This window comes from Cetorhinus maximus, chromosome 10, assembly GCF_964194155.1.
Source record: "Cetorhinus maximus chromosome 10, sCetMax3.hap1.1, whole genome shotgun sequence".
NCBI lineage: Eukaryota > Metazoa > Chordata > Chondrichthyes > Lamniformes > Cetorhinidae > Cetorhinus > Cetorhinus maximus.
This window is the reverse complement of record NC_135888.1, coordinates 94,873,009-94,895,811: the sequence shown is the minus strand read 5'-3', so window position 1 is coordinate 94,895,811 and position 22,803 is coordinate 94,873,009. Positions and strand designations below refer to the sequence as shown.

Genomic DNA, 22,803 nt, shown 5'->3' with positions numbered 1-22,803 from the left:
ATAAAGCATCCAGTACATTTAGAAGCCAGCAAGGAATATCCATGACCATTACATACAGTGCACTTTAAACACAAGCAGCAAACGAGAATACCAAAGCAAAATGCTGACAACAAAAACTCCCAAAAGTCTGAAATAGCAGAGATCACAGCAAAAGCAACTAATAAACAGAAAAAAAATAAGTAAGATTATCCCAGAACCACAAAATATATCTGACACTTTAGCCACCAACAGGACAAGCTGCTTAAGTAGGCCAGGTCCCAGAAGCCCAGTACGCCAATTTCAACTGACCAAGCAGTGTTTTTGGGAGCTGTTTGCCTGTAGTCATGAACTGGCAAGGTGCTATGTTGAAATAACTATCCTTTTGAAATGAAACATTTTCGTACTCATGGTACAGGCTAATTTTTTCAACAAAATACACTGACTGGAAGCAAAATGGAACAGGAATGTGTGGCTGTGGGCACAATTTTCGCAATTGTCACCAAAAAGGTTTTTTCAAGTAAATAACACTTTATTTAGGCTGTTGAATGTAAGTTTGCATAACTGGTCTGTAAAAACTCAACACTGGAAAATACTCACTTCTCTTGCCATCCATATCTGCATGTGTTTTACGGTTGAGAACTCCATGTTTGTAGGTTGCTGCATTCAATGCCTGAGGGATGTCGAGGAAGGGATTACTGCTATCAATTATTCTGGTCAGTTTTTTTGGACAACTATCATATTTATCATCCACAAGCTCAGACAGAGATTTCCTCAACTCATCTTCATCTCTTAAAGAAAAGAGTGGAAGCACCAATCACTTTTATTGAAGAAATATAAAACAGTCTTTTTTTATTTTTCTATAACAAAAATACTTTAATATCAGAATACTCACATTACAATAATGCATGTCAATTGGTAATTATATAATTTAATTCAAAGTACATCTCCATTTACAATACCATTTTACACATGTAAATTGGGATTCAGCCACACTTCTGGCGACATAATACCAGCAGAGTGTGAGCAGCTCTGAGGAATTTCCCAGCTCAGGTGTCATAACAACATGGCTGGCGCTGATCACAAAATCAGTAAATATATATAAATGCAATGAGGGCAGGGGTCTCATGAAATTCAGTCTGGCAGTTTGCTGAGAGCATAAAATAAGTCTAGAGAACGTGTGTTATGATGTCAAATGGCAAATTTAAAGCCTTCCATGACCTAATAGATAGACATTGGTCACAAATGATAATTAACTCTAAGATAAGGACTGGAGAGTTGCATATGGCACAACCTTGTTCAAAAGAAGATGGAAGGATAAACTCAGCAACTACAGGCCTTTCAGTTTGATCTTAGTGGTGGGAAATATTAGAAACGATAATCTAGGACAAGAGTAACAGCCACTTGGAAAAGTGTAGATTAATTAGGGAAAGCCAGTATGGTTTTGTTAAAGGCAAATTGTGTTTAACCAACTTGATTGAGGTTTTCCTGAGGTAACAGAGACGGTTTTTGTGGGTAATGCAGTTGATATGATCTATATGGACTTCCAAAAGGCTTTTGATAAGGTGCCACAGAATTGTCATCATCAGCTGTGGCTTGATTCGAGAATAATGTCTACTCAGGGTCACAAGTTTCTGCCATGGGTCTTCATGTGACTGAACAGGCTGATTCTCAACCGCAGATCTTTGGGCACGTGGGGCAGAATGTCCCATGAGGTAGTGGGATCCAAAGTTCAGGATTTGGTTCCTTTTCTTTCCTTCGCATAATAGACTTATCAGCAAAGTTGAAGCCCGTGGAATAGAAGGGTCAGTGACAGCATAGATATGAATTTGGCTGGTAAGAAACAAAGACTAACAGTGAACAATTGTTATTCAGACTGAAGGAAGGTATACAGTTGGGTTCCCCAAGGGTCAGCACTAGGACCACTGCTTTTCATGATATATATTAATGACCTAGACTTAGGTGTACAGGGCACAAGTTCAAAATTTGCAGATGACACAAAATTTGGAAATATTATGAACTGTGATCAGAGTAGTGATAGTTTTCAAGAGAGCATAGACATGCTGGTGGAATGGCCAAGATGCTTAGCAATTGAAATTTAGTGCAGAGAAGTGTGAGGTGATACATTTTAGTAGGAAGAACGAGGAGTAACAATATAAAACAAAGGGTACATTTCTAAAGGGGGTGCAGGAATAGAGACAAAGGGGGTATATGTGCACAAATAGTTGATGTTGACAGGGCGGTATGAAACTGTGGTTAAAAATATGTATGCAATCCTGAGCTTTATAAATACAGGCATAAAGTACAAAACCAAGGAAGTGATGATGAATTTTTATAAAGCACTAATTCAGTCTCAACTGAAGTATTGTATTCAATTCTGGCACCAAAACTTTGGGAAAGATGTGAAAGCTTTATAGAGGGTGCAGAAAAGATTTATGACAGTGGGATGAAGCACTTCAGTTACAAGGATAGCTTGGAGAAGCTGTGGCTTTCTCTTTGGAGAAAAGAATGTTGAGGTGATTTGACAGAGGTGTTCAAAATCATGAGTGGTCTAGACAGAGTAGATGTTCCCATTGACAGAAGGGCAGAGAGCCAGAGGAAATAGGTTTAAGGTGTCTGGCAAAAGAACAAAAGGGAACACGAGGAAAAACTTTTTAATGCACTGAGTTGTTAGGATTCGGAAGGCACTGCCTGAGAGGGTGATGGAGGTAGATTGAATCGAGGTTTACAAAACGGAATTTTATAAGCACCTGAAGTGAATAAACTTGCAGGGCTACAATGAAAGGGTGGAGGAGAAGGGAAGAGGAGTAGGACTAGCTAAATTGCTTGTGCAGAGAGCTGGCATGGGCTTGATGGGCCACATAAGATCCTTCTGTGTTGTAATCATTCTGTGATTCGGCATCCAAGGGACAGATTTCAGACAACAAGTTTCATAGGCAGAGGAAATGTAAGGTTCACCACTGGTATTGTGAAAGCAGAAAAGTTTATACAGTGCCTTGAAACTCTTACTGAATTGTTATGACAATTTACAACTTAAACGCATCAGAATGTTTTTGTGTCACAAAATACAAGTTGCACTTACACAGCCCACTCCAGCTTTTCATTTTTTATTGAGTTATACAATCCCTGAAGGAAAAGAAATTATATTTTATTAGTGGGTATTTAAACATAAAGTTGAATTTAAAGGGAACAATTTAAATATGCTTAGCAAACAATTATTTTCTATTGTCATCATTATTTGGTTAGTTCAATCAGGAAAATGGCATATTACTCAATTTTGATTGTACTTTGTAAACCTACTGTCCTACAAACCAAAGAACTTTTTAAATGTCACAGAATGGAGTTTCTGCTTCAGGCACAATCGAAAAAACAGGCTCAAATCACACGCAAATTTGTGCGAGTTTTACCTCCAATATTCTCCCTCCACCTGGACCCCTCCCTCTGGATTCTTACCTTCTATTGATCTTTTCATTGAGAACTGTCGGCGTGACATTAGTCGTCTCAATTTCTCTGCTCCTCTCACCCATTCTAACCTGTCTCTCTCTGAACTTACTGCACTCCGTTCTCTCAGGTCCAACCCTAACATTGTCATCAAACCCGCTGACAAGGGTGGTGCTGTTGTTGTCTGGCGCACTGACCTCTACCTCGCGGAGGCTGAGCGTCAACTCACAGACACTTCCTCTTACCTCTCCCTGGACCATGACCCCACCACTGAACATCAAGCCATTGTTTCCAGGACTGTCACTGACCTCATCTCCTCTGGAGATCTTCCTTCCACAGCTTCCAACCTGATAGTCGCCCAACCTCGGATGGCCCGCTTCTACCTCCTACCCAAAATCCACAAACAGGACTGTCCCGGCAGACCGATCATGATATATATTAATATATATATTATTATCCTGCCCCACGGAACTTATTTCTCGCTATCTTGACTCCCTTCTCTCTCCCCTTGTCCAGTCCCTTCCCACCTACATCCGTGATTCCTCTGACACCTTACGTCACATCAACAATTTCCAGTTCCCTAGCCCCAACCGCCTCCTCTTCACGATGGACGTCCAATCCCTCTACACCTCCATCCCCCACCAGGATGGTCTGAGGGCTCTCTTCTTCTTCCTCGAACAGAGGCCCGAACAATCCTCATCCACCACTACTCTCCTCCGTCTGGCCGAACTTGTTCTCACACTGAACAATTTCTCCTTTAACTCCTCTCACTTCCTCCAAATAAAAGGTATGGCTATGGGTACCCGCATGGGCCCCAGCTATGCCTGTCTCTTTATGGGGTATGTGGAACATTCCTTGTTCCAGTCCTACTCCGGCCCTCTCCCACAACTCTTTCTCTGGTACATTGATGATTACTTCGGTGCTGCTTCATGCTCTCGTCGGGACCTGGAAAAATTTATTAATTTTGCTTCCAATCTTCACCCCTCCATCATTTTCACATGGTCCATCTCTGACACTTCCCTTCCGTTCCTTGACCTCTCTTTCTCAATTTCTGGTGATAGACTGTCCACCAATATCCATTACAAGCCTACCGACTCCCACAGCTACCTCGACTACAGCTCCTCACACCCTGCTTCCTGTAAGGACTCCATCCCATTCTCTCAGTTCCTTCGCTTCCGTCGCATCTGTTCTGATGATGCTACTTTCAAAAACAGTTCCTCTGACATGTCCTCCTTCTTCCTTAACCGAGGTTTTCCACCCACGATAGCTGACAGGGCCGTCAACCGTGTCCGGCCCATCTCCCGCGCATCTGCCCTCACGCCTTCTCCTTCCTCCCAGAAACATGATAGGGTCCCCCTTGTCCTCACTTATCACCCCACCAGCCTCCGCATTCAAAGGATCATCCTCCGCCATTTCCGCCAACTCCAGCATGATGCCACCACCAAACACATCTTCCCTTCACCCCCCCGGCGGCATTCCGTAGGGATCATTCCCTCTGTGACACCCTGGTCCACTCCTCCATCACCCCCTACTCCTCAACTCCCTCCCACGGCACCTCCCCATGCAAACGCAGAAGATGCAACACCTGCCCCTTCACTTCCTCTCTCCTCACCGTCCAAGGGCCTAAACACTCCTTTCAAGTGAAGCAGCATTTCACTTGCACTTCCCTCAACTTAGTCTACTGCATTCGTTGCTCCCAATGCAGTTTCCTCTACATTGGGGAGACCAAACGCAGACTGGGTGACCGCTTTGCAGAACACCTTCGGTCTGTCCGCAAGCATTACCCAGACCTCCCTGTCGCTTGCCATTTCAGCACTCCACCCTGCTCTCACGCCCACATGTCTGTCCTTGGTTTGCTGCATTGTTCCAGTGAAGCTCAACGCAAACTGGAGGAAGAGTACCTCATCTTCTGACTAGGCACTTTACAGCCTTCTGGACTGAATATTGAGTTCAACAATTTTAGATCTTGAACTCTCTCCTCCATCCCCACCCCCTTTCTGTTTCTTCCCCCTCCTTTTTGTTTTTCCCAATAATTTATGGATTTTTCTTTTCCCACCTATTTCCATTATTTTAAAATGTATTTCCACTCATTGTTTATCTATACCTTTTATGCCCTTTTAGTATTATTTCACCCCACCCCCACTAGAGCTATCTGTACCTTGCTTGTCCTGCTCTCTACTCTTAATTAGCACATTCCTTTAGATAATATCACCACCTTCAACACCTCTTTGTTCCTTTGTCTGTGACATATTTTGGATATCTCCTCCTATCACTGGCTGCTTGTCCCAACAAACCCCCCCCTTAAATCAGTTTATATTTCACCCCTTTCCTATTTTTACTTAGTTCTGTTGAAGGGTCATGAGGACTCGAAACGTCAACTGTGCTCTTCTCCGCCGATGCTGCCAGACCTGCTGAGTTTTTCCAGGTATTTCTGTTTCTGTTTTTGTTTAAAATGTGTTTGCTTTCCTTGAGTTTCCATTCAAATTCAGTTGCATATTGTCAAATTCAGTTGCAAAACCTGTCATAAAACCAGCGTTATTGTGCAAAATTTTGCTTAGAAAAATATTTCTTGATATATTTAAGAGTGCTTACTAGGAGCAGTTTGATTAATACAACTGAAAATGGGCTTATTACAACAAAATAAGCAATTTTAAGCACATTTCCTCTCCATCAACTACAAGTAACCTGATTTAAAACTACAAAAAATTACTTTTAAAGATACATAACCATTTACTAGTTATATTGAGGAACAGTAGTCAATTTTTAGTAAATTAAAAATAATACTCATAAGCTTTTAAAACATACCTGTCAGTGTCCCTGCACCCAAAAGATCCAGCTTAACTTTTGGAGGCTCCTCAACAGTCCACAAATGAGTATAATTAGCAGAAACTCTCAAAGGTGATTAATTCACCTTGGGGGTGTGGTCAGTTCTGTGGGCAGGGCTTGCTTCCAGCACAATGCTTTTTAAACTAGCACAAAAAATCATTTAAACTCAATTTATGCTGAACATACTGGGCGGTTAAAATTCTGCAGTCTTCTGCACCAGTAGCATTGATTTCGGCTGAAATACGCCAAAAAAAAAAGTATAACTGAGCAGAAATTCCAGACCTTATTGGCTGTGTGATGTCATATTCAAGTACCATAAGTAGACTTCTTAAAAAATTCTCAACAATTTCTCCTCTTCCTTCCGATCATTGCTTGAGGTGAGGCTCTATGAAATGCCAGATATTTAAAAGTGCTTACTAAGTGCAGTTTAATTAATACAAATGAAAATAGGCTTATGACAAACAAGATATTCGATTTTAATTACAGTGTCTCTCCATCACCTGTGAGTAGCCTGATTTTAAACTTCTAAAAATTACTTTTAAAGATACATAACTATTTGCTAGTTATATTGAAGAATAGTAGTCAGTTCAGAGGTTTGGATGAGCTAAAATTTACAGAGGGCAGAATCTTCTGGATGGCGTGCGGATGGCTTAAAATGTCGCGCGAGCATCCCGACATCAGCGCGTGGCATCGCGATATTTTGGTCGGCGGGCACGCTATGCAGCGGGACACGTGCCCGCCATTAATTAAAGGCCTATTAAGGCCCTTAACTTGCCAATCGTCGACGATTTTGAGGGGCCCGTGCAAAATTTGGCTCGGCGCACGGACCCAACGGGCAGGCGGGTAGGTGACTTTTTTTACAAACCTCATCCAGTGGTAGGATGAGGTTTGATAGCGGTTTTAAAAAAGTTTAATAAAGTTTTTGTTTATTTCATTAACATGTCCCATTTCGTGTGACATTTTCACATGAGGGGGACATGTTAATGAATTTTTTATTGTTCTATTTTTTATATTTGCCAGCCTTTCAGTGATCTCCCTGAGACAGCACTTAGTCTCAGGGAGCAGTGCACTCTTTCACGCGCATGTGCGAAAGAGCGCATTCTGACAGTTGGGGAATCCCTCCCCCCCCCGCACAGGAAGCGCATAGTGCTTCCCGTCGGGCGGGCCTTAACTGGCCCGCCCACTTAAAATGGTGGCTGGTCCCATTTCGGCGGCGGCAATTGGCTGCCCGCCCGTCACTGAGCCAGTGGGGCCCGCCCGCCCAAGGGCAAAATTCTGCCCAGAGAGTGGAGGATGGGTGGCGATCCACAAAAGCACTGTAACAATCTTGAGGTTGGTATTGATGGGGGTTTCTGAAACAGTAAGCTTGAGGCAAGGGCAGAGGCAGGCACTATTATGAAGATGGAAGTAGTTTATCTTTGTGATGAAGGTTGGAAGCTTGGTTCAGTGTTGAATAGGAAGCCGAGGTTGTGAACAATCATAAGAACATAAGAAAGAGATGCAAGAGTAGCTTTTTGGCCCCTTGAGCCTGCTCTGCCATTCAATAAAATCATGGCTGCTTTGTCTCCACTTTCCTGCCTGCCTCCCATAATCTTTGACTCCTTTGTAGGTCAAAAATCTGTCTAATTTAGCCTTGAACAGGTACAATCACCCAGCTCTCTGGTAATCCAAAGATTACCGACCCTCTGAGCAACGAACCTTCTTCTCATCTCCATCTTAAATGGGTGTCCCCTTATTGTAAGACTATGACCCTAGTTCTAGAATCCTCCATGAGGGAAAACATCCCCTCAGCATCTACCGTGTGAATCCCCCTCAGAATTTTATATGATTTAATAAGATCACATCTCATTCCTATAAACGCCAATGATTATAGGCCAAACTTTCTCAACCTTTCTTCATAAGACAACCCCTTTATCCCAGGAAGAAACCTAGTCAACCTTCTCTGAATTGCCTCCAATGCAAATACATCCTGCCTTAAACAAGGAGACCAAAACAGTAAGCAATAGTCTAGGTATTACCTCACCAACATCCTGTCCAGTTGTAACAAGACTTCCTTATTTATATACTCCATCATCCTTGCCATAAAGGCCAACATTACATTTGACTTCCTAATTACTTGCTGTACCTGCATGCTAATTTTTGTGATTCATTTACAAGGGCACCCAGATTCCTTACCGCAGCATCTGTAATCTCTCTCCATTTAAATAATATTCTGCTTTTCTATTCTTCCTACTAAAGCAGATAATCTCACATTTTCCCACATTATACTCCATCTGCCAAATTTTTGCCCACTCACTTAACCTACCTATGTCCATTTGCAGCCCACTTATGTCCTCCTCATAATTTGCTTTCCTACCTATTTTTGTAACAGCAAATCTGACTACAATACACTCTGTCCCTTCATCCAAATGATTAATAAAGATTGCAAATAGTTGAGACTCCAGCAGTAATCCCTGTGGCACCTCACTAGTTACAGTTCACCAACCTGAAAATGACTCATTTATCACAGCTCTCTATTTCTTGTACATTAACCAATTCTCTATTCACACTAAAGTATTGTCCCTACAGAGTTCTTATCGTGTGTAGACACCTTTTATGTGGTACCTTATTGAATGTCTTTTGGAAATTCAAATACACTACACCTACTGGTTTCCTGCTAGATACATCCTCAAAGAACTTGAATAACTCTAATAAGAGCACAGAGTGTGATGAGGCCCGAGTGCTTTGGTTCCAAAGAGTCATATTGGGCTCGTAATATTAGCTCTGTTTCTCTCTTCACAGATGCTGCCAGACCTGCTGAGTCTTTCCAGCACTCTCTGTTTTCACTAGAGAGATATAACTATTGCATTAAATTTATAACTTAACTAGTTGAACTAGTTGGTACAACAACAGACAACATTTGAGTGATATTTCTAAACTTGAAGCCTAAAATTAGTTAAACACAATAAAGGCGTCAGGGCAGGTGACGTGTTGCAGCTGCAGCATGTGGGACCTGGTGGATACCAGTGTAATACACGGCAATCACATCAGCAGTAAATGCCGCTACTCCTTCCTTGTCGCTGGGTCAAAATCCTGGAACTCCCTCCCTAACAGCATTGTGTGTGCACCTACACCACATGGAATTTAGTTAATTGTTTTAACTCGAAAAGAGTTACACCACATGGACTGCAGCAGTTCAAGGCGGCAGCTCACCACCACCTTCTCAAGGGCAATTAGGGACGGGCAGTAAATGCTGGTGATGGCGTAGTGGTATTGTCGTTCGGCTAGTAATCCAGGGATAATACTCTGGGAATCCGGGTTCGAATCCCACCATGGCAAATGGTGCAATTTGAATTCAATAAAAATCTGGAATTAAAAGTCTAATGGTGACTATGAAACCATTGTCAATTGTTGGAAAAACCCATCTGGTTCAGTAATGTCCTTTAGGAAGGAAATCTGTCTCCCTTACCTGGCCTGGCCTACACGTGACTCCAGACCCACAGCAATGTGGTTGACTCTTAAATGCCCTCTGAAATGGCCTAGCAAATGGACTACAAAGTCTCAAAAAACAAATGAAACTGGACGAACCACCTGGCACCAGAAGCGACAATGGCAAACTCAGCCCTGTCAACCCTGCAAACATCTGGGGGCTAGTGCCAAAATTGGGAGAGCTGTCTCACAGACTAGTCAAGCAACAGCCTGACATAGTCATCCTCACAGATAATGTCCCAGGCACCACCATCACCATCCCTGGATATGTCCTGTCCCACTGGCACAATGGAGAGGTGGCAGCACAGTGGCATACAGGCGGGAGGAAGTTGCCCTGGGAGTCCTCAACATCAACTCAGGACCCCATGCAGTCAAACATGGGCAAGGAAACCTCCTGCTGATTACCACATACCGCCCTCACCTGATGAATCAGTGCTCCTCCATGTTGAACACCACTTGGAGGAAGCACTGAGGGTGGTAAGGGTGCAGAATGTACTCTGGGTGGGGGCTTCAATGTCCATCACCAAGAGTGGCTCGGTAGCACCACTACTGACTGAGCTGGCTGAGTCCTAAAGGACATAGCTGCTAATCTGGGTCTGTGGACGGTGGTGAGGAAACCAACAAGGGGGAGAAACATACTTGACCTCATCTTCACCAACCTGCCTGCTACAGATGCATCTGTCCATGACAGTATTGGTAGGAGTGACCACCGCACAGTCATTGTGAAGACAAAGTCCTGCCTTCACATTGAGGATACCCTCCATCGTGTTGTGTGGCACTACCACTGTGCTAACCGGGACAGATTTCGAACAGATTTAGCAACTCAAGACTGAACATCCACGAGGCGCTGTGAGCCATCAGCAGCAGCAGAATTGTACTTGAACACAATCTGAAACCTCATGGCCCAGCATATCCCCCACTCTACCATTACCATCAAGCCAGGGGATCAACCTTGGCTCAATGAAGAGTGCAGGAGGGCATACCAGGTGCAACACCACGCATACCTAAAAATGAGGTGTCAATCTGATGAAGGTATAACACAGGATTACTTGCGTACCAAACAGCAAAAGCAGCAAGTGAGAGACAGAGCTAAGTGATCCCACAACCAACGGATCAGATCTAAGCTCTGCAGTCCTGTCACATCCAGTCAGGTATGGTGGTGGGCAATTAAACAACTCACTGGAGGAGGCTCCACAAATATCCCCATTGTCAATGATGGGGGAGCCCAGCACATCAGTGCAAAAGATAAGGCTGAAGTTTTTACTACAATCTTCAGCCACAAGTGCCAAGTGGATGATCCATCTTAGCCTCCTCTGGAGGTCCCCAGCATCACAGATGCCAGTCTTCAGCCAATTCAATTCACTCCACGTGATATCAAGAAACGGCTGAAGGCACTGGATACTGCAAAGGCTATGGGCCCTGACAATATTCCAGCAATAGTACTGAAGGCTTGTGCTCCAGAACTTGCCGTGCCCTAGCCAAGCTGTTCCAGTACAGCTATAACACTGGCATCTACCCGGCTATGTGGAAAATTGCCCAGATATGTCCTGTACACAAAAAGCAGGACAAATGCAACCCAGCCAATTACCAACCCGTCAATCTACTCTCTATCATCAGTAGAGTGATGAAAGGGGTCATCAACAGTGCTATCAAGCAGTACTTGCTTAAAAATAACCTGCCCACTGACGCCCCATTTGGTTTCCGCCAGGGCCATCGGCTCCTGACCTCATTACACCCTTGGTTCAAACATGGACAGAAGAGCTGAATTCCCAAGGTGAGGTGAGAGTGACTGCCCCTGACATCAAGGCTGCATTTGACCGAGTGTGGCATCAAGGAGCCTTAGCAAAACTGAAGTCAATGGGAATCAGGCGGTAGGGCTCCACTGGTTGGAGTCATACCTAGCATAAAGGAAGATGGTTGTGGTGGTTGGAGGTCAATCATCTCAGCTCCAGGACATCACTGCAGGAGTTCCTCAGGGTACTGTCCTCAGCTCAACCATCTTCAGCTGCTTCATCAATGACCTTCCTTCCATCATAAGGTCAGAAGTGGTGATGTTTGCACAATATTCAGCATCATTCATGACTACTCAGATACTGAAGTAGTCCATGCAGCAAGACCTGGACAATATCCAAGCTTGGACTGACAAGTGGAAAGTAACATTCACCCCACGCAAGTGCCAGACAATGACCATCTCCAACAAGAAATAATCTAACCATCACCCCTTGAGGTTCAATGGCATTACCATCACTGAATCCCCCCTATCAACATCCTGGGGGTTACCATTGACCACAAACTGAATTGTACTAGCCATATAAATACTGTGGATACAAGAGCAGGTCAGAGGCTAGGAATCCTGCGACAAGTAACTCACCTCCTGACTCCCCAAAACCTGTCCACTATCTACAAGGCAGAAGTCAGAAGTGTGATGGAATACTCCCCACTTGCCTGGATGAGTGCAGCTCCCACAACACTCAAGAAGCTTGACACCGTCCAGGACAAAGCAGCCCGCTTGATTGGCACCACATCCAAAAACATTCACTCCCTCCACCATTGATGCACAGTAGCAGCAGTGTGTTCCATCTACAAGGTGCACTGCAGGAATTCACCAAGGATCCTTAGGCATCACCTTCCAAACCCACGACCACTGCCATATAGAAGGACAAGGGCAGCAGATACATGGGAAAACCACCAACTGGAAGTTCCCCTCCAAGTTATCTCACCATTCCTCCACTGTCGCTGGGTCAAAATGCTGGAGCTCCCTTCCTAACAGCACTGTGGGTATAACTACACCAAATGGACTGCAGCAATTCAAGAAACCACATCCTTCTCAAGGGCAACTAGGGATAGGCAATAAATGCTAGCCGAGCCAGCGAAGCCCACATCCTAGGAATGAATAAAAATAAAAGGTAATCATCTCTGGATTACTACTTGAGCCATGAGCAAACTGGCATGAGATAAACAAGATTAGAGTTTAATTCATGGATCAGAGATTGGTGCGGGAAGTATGGGTTTCGATTCATGGGCACTGGCACTAGTACTGGGGAAAGAAGGAGGTGTACCGTTGAGACAGCTTTCACCTGAACCATACCGAGACCAATGTGCTGGTGAACTGTATAACTAGAGCTGTAGAAGGTTGTGGGTAGCGGGGAGGGTTTACGTGAGGAGAGATTTAGAAGGTTAAAGAGAAAGGCAATAATGCAGGGTAGCAGTGCAGGTAATGATAACTAGAGTGTGACAGGAAGGGGCAGAGCATACAAACACAAGAGTGCACAGCAAATAAGATCAGGGTAGGGAAAAATGGTAAAAAGACAGGATTAAAGGCTCTTTATCTGAATGGACACAACAATCATAATAAAATGGATGAATTGATAGCATAGAGAAAAATAAATGAGTATGATATGATAGCCATTACAGAGACATATTCAAGGGTATTTGACATTTCAGAAAGACAGGAAGAAAGGGAGGGGGTGGGTCTGCTAATAAAAGATAGAATCAATACAGTAGTGAGAAATTATCTTGGTTCAAAGGATCAAAATGTATAATCAGTTTGGGTGGAGATAAGAAATAGCAAAGGAAAGAAGTCACTGGTGGGAGTGGTTTACAGGCCTCCTGATAGTAGCGACATGGTAGGACAGATTATAAATCAAGGAATAATAGGGGCTTATAAGAAAGGTACTGCAACAATAGTGGAAGATTTTAATCTTCACAGAGATTGGATGAATCAAATTGACAAAGGTGGCCTCATGGATCAGTTCAAAGTATATTCAGGACAGTTTCTTAGAGCAATATGTTCTGGAACCAACCAGGGAACAGGGGATTTTAGGCCTGGTTATGTATAATGAGTTAAGATGAATCAATGATCTCACAGTAAAGGATGGTCCAGGTAAGAGTGTTCATTACATGATAGAATTACACATTCAGTTTAAGGGTGACAAATTTGGGTCTAAAACTAGTGTTTTAAACTTAAATAAAGGCAATTTCAAGGATATGAAGTCAGAGTTGGCTAATGTAGGATGGGAAAATAAAAGGTAAGATAGTATATAAACAGTGGGAGACAATTAAGGAGATATTTCAGAACTCTCAACAAAGATATGTTCCATTGAGAAAGAGACACTACAAGAAGGATGCACCATCCATTGCTAACTAAGGAAGTTAAGGATGGTATCAAATTGAAAGAAAAAATGCACGATGCTGCAAAGGTTTGTGGCAGCTCAGAAGATTGTGAAAATTTTAGAAACCTGTAAAGGAGGACTAAAAAAATAATAAAAAGGGAGAAATTGGAGTATGAGATAAAAGTAGCAAGAAATATAAACACAGACAGTAAAAGCTTCTACAAGTATATTAAAAAGAAGAGAATAACTAAAGTAACATTGGTCCCTTACAGGGTGAGACAGGGAAATTAATAATGGGGAACAAGGAAATGGGAGAGGTTTTGAACAAATGTTTTGTTTCTGTCTTCACAGTAGAAGACAGAGAAAGCATCCCAAGAAAAGTAGAAAATCCAGAGGCAAAAGTAGGGGAGGAACTAACAATCGCGATCACTAGAGAAAAAGTACTAGGAAAACTATTGGGAATAAAGACTTACACAAGTCCCATGGATTTGATGGCCCACATCCTAGGATCTGAAAGGAAGTGGCTGCAGAGATAATGGACATATTGGTTGTAATCTTGTAATTTTCCAAAATTTCCTAAATTCTGGAAAGGTCCCAGCAGATTGGAAAATCACTAATGTATTCAAGTTAGTCTAACACTATCATTGGGAAAATGCTAGAATCCATTATTAAGGAGCTAACAGGACATTTAGAAAATAATAATAAAATCAGGCAGTGTTAACATGGTTTTGGGAAAGGGAAATCATGTGTGGCAAATCATAAGATCATAAGAAATAGGAGCAGGAGTAGGCCATTCAGCCCATTGAGCTTGCTCCCTTCAAAAGATCATGGCTGATTTTATTGTGGCATTTGCTTCACTTTCCTGTCTATACCCCATAACCCTTGATTCCCTAGTCGATAAAAATTTGTCTAACTCAGTCTGGAATATAGCCAATGACCCAGCCTTCACTGCTCTCTGTGGAAGAGAATTCCATAGACTACGACACTCAGAGAATAAACTGCTCCTCATTTCATTTTACTGATAACAGAGACAGTAAGGGTAGTCCTGTTGAAATGGACAATGGAGGCAAAGAGTTTGAGAAGGATGATGTGTTCCGCTATGTCAAAGGCTGCAGACCAATCATGAAGTGCGAGGAAGAAAATGCATCATGCATGGGATGTCATTCTGTACCTTTAGCTAGGGCTGTTTCAATGATGTAGTTGAAGAATAAACCTGATTGGAGAGATTTAAGCCAGGAGTTGCAGAAATGATGGCATGGATTTGGCATGTTAGACTGTGTTCAAGGACTTTGAAGAGGAAACGCAAGATTGGAGATGGGGAGCTAGTTTGCAAGGACAGATGGGCCAGCAATATTTTTTATTGAGGAGGGGTTGATGACAGCAGCTTTGAAAGAGTGGGGGCATGGGTAGTAATTGAGACATTCTCCAGTAACTCATTTAAATGGAGATAATTCATGAGCGAGTTTTAACAATGACGATCACTATCGGCATCATCACAGCTGATCATGTTCACACCTGAGAATTGACTTTATGGTCCAGGCATTAAAGTGGCAGGATTTTTTAACTTTGAGCATTATGTTTTCTTTGCTGGACTGAGCTCACATGATTTTCAATTGTTCATTGAAAATGATGTAGTAATGCCGCGTAAAGATATATTGAACCTGGTGTGATGCTACTAAAAGAGTTGGGGCTGGGTGGGAAATCTTGTGGCCATTAGCCTTTGTTAAGAACTGCAGTCAAAATTCAAAGCTATAAGCATTTTAAGGTGATTGGCCACATAAAGAGTAAAAAAGTAGAACAGCCTTTCAAAATGCTGCCAATATTTTTCAGCAAACAACAATGGAAGTCATAAATAGAACTTGTGAGCAAGTGGTGAAACAGTACAGTACCTGGATCTAATATAATAGTTCAAAAAATTAAGCTGCTGCTTCAAAGTGAGGATGCAAGGTGGGTTTCCTGTTGAAGTAGGCTACTTCAAGACATATGACAGTAATGCAGTATAGATAGCAAAAAGAGCCGTAAACAGCTATCTGCAATATTTGGGAATATATATGGAAGAAGCACACCTTACAAAATTTCCTTTGAGTAAGACTATTCAACCAGGAAGATATTTCAAATATGCATAATACTAAATATTACCTACCAAATTGTTCCACATTTACTACTGATCCAAGCCAAGCCCTTACATAAGCTTGCAGCTTTTTTGGTGTTTATCATTTATGCCCATATTCCAGCACATCCAGATGTTCAACAATCAAACTGGCACCACCTAACCCCATAGTCACTTATTGACCAAAGTTGATCCGCAAATGTCCAGGTAGTTACCATCAATATTTTACCTGCTGTGATATAGATACTGGCAGCTTGTCATATTGCTACTGCTGTCAGTGGGAAAGGAAATTAAAGCACTGGCCAGGTTGACCTATGCATCAGTCACTTGTTTGGTACATATATGGACCAGCCTATTGACTAATACTGCAGATGCTCCTTATATTGACCTGGAAGAAAGTAAAGGCATAAAATCTGAGGAGGAGGTTACTTTGACTGGCAGTGGAACTATCCTTGCCACATGAATCATTAAATTTACAACTGGTTTTGGGTTAACTAGAGCCAGCAAAGCCAGCCTCCCTGTCGCTTGCCATTTTAACACTCCACCCTGTTCTCTTGCCCACATGTCTGTCCTTGGCTTGCTGCATTGTTTCAGTGAAGCCCAACGCAAACTGGAGGAACAGCACCTCATCTTCCGACTAGGCACTTTACAGCCTTCCGGGCTGAATATTGAATTCAACAACTTTAGATCTTAAACTCCCCCTCCCCCCATCCCCACCCCGTTTCTACCCCCCCCCCACCTTTTTTTTTCAATAATTTATATAGATTCTTCTTTTCTTCTTTCCCCACCTATTTCCATTATTTTTAAATCTAAAACTAAAACCTTGTTAGTCTTTCCACCCCACCCCCACTAGAGCTGTACTTTGAATATCCTGTCTTCCTTTCTTAATTAGCACTTTTCTTAGACAAATATCACCACCTTCAACACCTCTTTGAGCCTTTTGTCTGTGACATCTTTTGATTATCTGCTCATCTCCACAATCACCACACCCTCAACGTCTCTCTCCCCCCCCGCCCACCCCCCACCTTAAACCAGTTTATATTTCTCCCTTCTCTTAACTATGCTTCAGTTCTGCCGAAGGGCCATGAAGGCTCGAAACGTTAACTGATTTCTTTTCCGCCGATGCTGCCAGACCTGCTGAGTTTTTCCAGGTAATTCTGTTTTTGTTTTGGATTTCCAGCATCCGCAGTAGCTTTTAGCTTTTTGTTTTTATCCCAGGATCATTGTCAGGTAATTGTGCCAGCACATGTGGATTTGATTGAAGAAATAATGCCAGGTGTGGGTAGTCCATCCTTGGTGCTTGGCAATCATCCCAGCATGCCTTTATTAATCTTCGGCCATTCTAGCCATGAAATACTGCATTTGAAATCCAACCTCCATCACTAATTTTAATTTGGCTTGCTATCACATAGAACTCTTCACTTAAATGCCTTGACATTTCTTAAGCTCCCCTGAAAGTTTATACAATAAATACTTCATGTAGCTTTCTTCAGTTCTTGTGTAACAGTGAAGTCTTGCTTCAGTTACAGCTTGAATTCCAGGGAATTAGGATAGAATTTAGCTATTTCAGATTCCACAAAAACATACTATTAAAACGAAAAAAGCTTTTTTATTAAAAAAGAAAATGGTGGAAAGCAATTTTCATAATAATGTCAAAAAAAGGGTCAGTAACAGGGTTCAGCATTTAAAATACGCTGAAAACTAGTAAATTAAAAAATGGTTCAAAGCATGATTTTCTTTGGGTAAGATAGCAGTTGGGCCCCAATGATGACTTATCACTCAGCTGCTCAGAAGAGCAGGCTTAGATAGGTATCTGCAAGGTCAGTGTGGGTTGTCAATGCATAAATGTGCTGAGGCCCACATTCATGAATCCATGGGCCACGATTGCTGTCAGAGTGGTGATATGTCCCAAGTGCTCATCTGTAAGCTTAATACCATCTACAACATTTGTCCATGAAGTTTAAATACATGCTAACACTTTGTTTTTAAACAAGTTCCAACTATAGATATTGGTGCCCATCCATATCCTTCAATTCCATCCATTGCGAATGCAATTATTTCTAACTTTATAGTTTGGGCCAATAATCATTTTGACTTAGATTTTCATGAAGAAAAGCTCTGGGTGGAATTGTCCCAGGTCTGCACTAAGTGAAGTAGCAGGCAGGGAAAACAACGTTTTACCCGCCGGCCACAATGGCGGCTTCTCACGCCGTATCATCCCAGACCTGCCGAATTAATTATGCATTCCCAGGAAACATGCCGTTTTGATGACGGGGAGGCTCTCATTCGTCCACCACGCCATCGCTTCACCATTTCATTATGCCGGGTGCCATATTTAAAGTACAGCCACGCACACACCTCTCAGTACATCTGGCCCAGGACTGCTGCATAGAGACAGGACGGCCCGAAAGGCAAAAAGACTGCAGTCACCCGCCACACCAAGTTTAGTGATGTGCCCCTCAAGCGCCTTTTGGAAGCCGTGGAGGCCCCGCTGTGAAGTGTTCTAACCCCGCTCTGGCTGCAGGAGGGGCAGCGGCATCACCAATCCAGCATGGGAGGCGGTGGGCTGCCCGTGGTCAATACCCTGCGAAAGAGGACAGGCACCCAGTGTCACAAGAGGATGAATGACCTCTTTTGTTCCGCCAGGGCAAGTCACTCTTCTCATCACTCTCAACTTACACACTCACAAACCCATCACGCATCCTCAGGGCCGTCACTCACTGCCAGTTCAAGGGATATCACCATTCATACTCTCACGCACACCTTCATTGTCCTCATCCCTAGCAAGGGACCATTCACCACCCGCACATGCCAGATATACTTATCAACTGCTCTGACAGCATCTGTGGAGAGGAATACAGTTAACGTTTCAAGTCCGTATGACTCTTCATCAGATGAAGAGTCATACGGACTCGAAACGTTAACTGTATTCCTCTCCGCAGATGCTGTCAGACCTGCTGGGTTTTTCCAGTTATTTTTGTTTTTGTTTCAGATTTCCAGCATCCGCAGTATTTTGCTTTTATACTTATCAGCTGGCCTGGCAGGCGTCCTGCATACGCTCTCTCCTTCTCTATTCATGCAGAACAAGCTGGCACAAAACAAGAGGGAGAGGTCACAGATTGGTGGAGGAATACCTGAAATCAAGGTCATACGGACTTTGAAAGTGCTGGCCAGTGAGGATCTGGATCACTCCTGTGCTGACGATGAGGTCAGCGGTGCTCTACCAAGTGAGGATCCAGCAGTGCAACATCTATCAGACAACCATGCTGTAAGTGATGTGTCCTATTCTGCAGTGCCCTGTCATGCACTAATTATCTCTCCTTGCTTTCATAGGCACATCTGGGAAACAACCAACAGAGTCCATGACCCAGGGCCTCCAATCAAGCCCCAAAAAACCACAGAAGGGGAATCTGAGGCATCCTCACTGAAGACCCATCACAACGCTCACCCACACCCGCCACCAGCGCAGAGACACACACCTCGGTTGGATCTAGCTTTAGAGTAGTCCTGGGATCAGTAGCGGTGGCAGGGACTTCCCAGGTCCTCAGCATTTGGAGGGTTGCTGGAGGCCAGAAGTTTGCTGAGTCCAAGTCAGATGACGAGCCTCTGGACTCGGTCATGTCACAGTTGCTAGAGCTGCAAAGACAAGCTCGGGAACATCAGGAAGGGGTGTCCGCTGCACTCCTCAGATTGCAAGGCACTATGGAGGAGTCTGTCCACCTTCAGGCTGAGGTAATTGTGCCGGCATTGCAATGCAACGAGGTCAACACTGGCAGCAGCCACGGAGACCTTGATCCAGGACGTCGCTCCTACACTGCTCCACGGACTGAACTCCATCGCTGACGCCATAGTTGGCCTCCAACAATGTGTACATAAGAGTGCGGGACAGCTTGATCTCACTCCAGATTCCCCTTCTCCTCAAGGAGTCAGTCAGTGGCCCTTGGGCACCCATAAGTAGGAGGATCAGCAGGTACACTCCTGGGGTCATCCACCCAGGAGACTCCAGGAATGTCTAGCCCATCCAAATCCCCTCTTCCTGTGGCCCCAGTACCTCCAGCTCCACAGGGAGAGGAGGGTGCCACTGTTGCACAGCAGGACCCCGAAAGCAGGTCAGGACACTCCAGGTCTCGACCCTCCAGAGGACGCCCATCAAGCTCATCACAGACAGGGCATAGCAGTCAGTAGCTGCCTCCATCTCCACTGTGGATGTGCAGGGAGCACCAGGACGTACCAGCAGTGTTGGGAAGGTTAAGAAGATGTAACTCATTCGAGTTATCAACAGATCGCATGTAACTCTCTCGAGTACATTCACAGTTCTTGGTTTCCGGGAGTGGGATATGAACCCACAACCTTCTGATTCAAAGGCGAGGGTGCTATGAACTGAGCCACAGCTGAAACTCTTTCGAGTTATCAACAGTCACAGATTGCAACTCTTTCGAGTACAATCACAGTTCTTGGTTTCCGGGAGTGGGACATGAACCCACAACCCTCTGATTCAAAGGCGAGGGTGCTATGAACTGAACCATAGCTGAAACTCTTTCGAGTTACCAACAGTCACAGATTGCAACTTCTTTCGAGTATAACCACAGTTCTTGGTTTTCCGGGAGTGGGACATGAACCCACAACCCTCTAATTCAAAGGCGAGGGTGCTATGAACTGAGCCACAGTTGAAACTCTTTCGAGTTATCAACAGTCACAGATTGCAACTCTTTTCGAGTACAATCACAGTTCTTGGTTTTCCGGGAGTGGGACATGAACCCACAACCCTCTGATTCAAAGGCGAGGATGCTATGAACTGAGCCACAGCTGAAGTTGCACAGCCTGGGCATGGGTGTTAATCACTTGTACATAATGTTCACTATTGTAAATAAACTGTCAACAATGTCTCCCTACCTATGGCTCCTTGTTCTGATGAGCAGTGTCCATGCCATTCAGATGTGAAACCTTGGTTGCTGCACAAGGCAAAGGTAGGTGTCTCAGTCCAGGGCCTCTTCCCTGTGCTTTGTGCAGCCTTCAGACCAAAGTGATGGTCCCTGGACACATTAGTGATGCCTGCACCTCGATGGTGGTTGTCATTGCTGCCAGAATGTCGTGGGCAGGTGTCACCGAGTTCTGTCATTCTCTCTGTGTGATCTCAGCGCCTTTCAGGTGGGGCTGGCCTCCATCTCTTCAGCATCTGTGACCAGTGATGCTGTGCTCCTGAAGGGGTCAGGTGCTGAAGGTGGACAAAGGATCAGGTGTGTTTAAAGTTTCATGGCTGCGTCTCCATGATATGATCCTGATCACAGAGCGCAAGTGAGCTGCCTTCAGCCAGACAGGAGTCAGGCATTCTCAGAGGCTATGTGAAAATGTATGGAGTGTTCTCACTGCATGTCATCATCATCCTCCTGCAAACGAGCGACTATTAGGGCCTCCACTGTATCTCCATGACAGGAGCATTATCACAGAGGGTATGTGCACTGCCATAAGTCAAACTAGAGTCAAACGTTCATAGATGCAATGTGAGGATCTATTGTGTCTCCTCACTGCATGTCGTCATCATCCTCGACAAATCTTGCAGCTATGAGGGCCTCCCGAGCACACCTGTCTCATTTGACCAGTGTGAGAGCCACATCACTGTCATCATCATCTCCGAGGACCTCCTCACCCTCATCCCTGTCGATGTCCTCCTCATCGGAGGAGACATGCTAACCCCCCATCTCCTTGTCAGCCAGCTCTTCTCCTCAATGCAGTGCCAGAATGTAAAGGGCACAGCAGGTGACGACAATGCGTGACACCCTCTGTGGACTATTTGCAGGGCTCCATCAGACTGGTCTAGGCATCGGAACCTTATTTTCAGCATCCCGGTGGTTTGCCCCACCAAGTTGCAAGGTGCAGCATGAGCCACGTCATGCCTTCGCTCTGCTGTAATCTGAGGCATCATCATCATTACATCATCATCAGCCACGTCCTCTGCGGGTAGCCCTTGTCTCTGAGGAGCGATCCCTACAGTGCCTGTGGACCCTGGAAGATGTCAGGGATCTGTGACTGAATGAGAATGTAGGAGTCATGGACACTCCCTGGAAACAGTGTGCAGACCTGCAGAATGCGCTTGTGGTGGTCGCACATTCAGCGAATGGAAGCCCTTGCGGTTGACATAGTTGACTGTTTGTTGCAACGGAGATCTGAGTGCCACGGAAGTGCAATTGATGGCACCCTGAACATATGGGAAGCCTGAGCTCTAGGCAGATCCAATCGCTCTTGCATCCTGGCTTTCTTAATGCACAAAGTTGTGTGCCCTTGCGAAGATGGTATCCATGAACTCATGGATGCATTTGTGGGTGGAGGCTTGTGACATCCCACAGAAGTCACTTGTAGAGCCCTGAAAAGAGCCACTGGCGTAGAAATAGAGCACTGCAGTCACTGTCATGGCCACGGGCAGTGGATTCCCTCCATGTCCCCATGGCGCCAAATCCTGCAGCAGCTGGCAGATGTAACTGACCAGTTCCCTAGACATGCGCAGTCTTCAGTGACACTGGTTCTCAGTCATCTGCAGGAATGAAAGGAGGCATCTAAAGACCTTGGGTCTAGCTAGGTGCCGACCAGTGGCAGCTCGTTGTGGCTCTTCGACAGCATGTGCGGGAGCCCCAGCGACCCCTTCTTCCTGAGGGTGTTGCTCCTCCATCTGCGCAGCCAGGCGCCTCCGTCAGTGTCTTCTCCTTCATCTCCAGCTCCGCTGTGAGGCATACAGCTAGTTCACTAGTCTCCATGCTCCTGATGTACTCCTCCTGCAGGATGAAAGAGAGAGATATGTGGGTTAGCTTGGGTATTCTAAGAACCCCTCTTGGTTAAGTCCGAAGGCCTCTTAATGCATCCTGGAGTATGTTGGCC

General features: G+C 44.4%; 1 protein-coding gene across 1 annotated transcript in view; it reads right to left on the bottom strand.

Annotated features, from left to right (window-relative positions):
• LOC144685849 (PH and SEC7 domain-containing protein 2-like) overlaps positions 1-22,803 on the bottom strand; it is a 225,679-nt gene that overhangs the window by 54,938 nt on the left and 147,938 nt on the right. Inside the window, exons 9-10 of the mRNA XM_078550800.1 lie at positions 3,059-3,102; positions 577-767 (exon numbers count right to left, since the gene is read on the bottom strand). Of these exons, the coding sequence (XP_078406926.1) occupies positions 577-767; positions 3,059-3,102 (235 nt within the window). The remainder of the gene's footprint in view (positions 1-576; positions 768-3,058; positions 3,103-22,803) is intronic.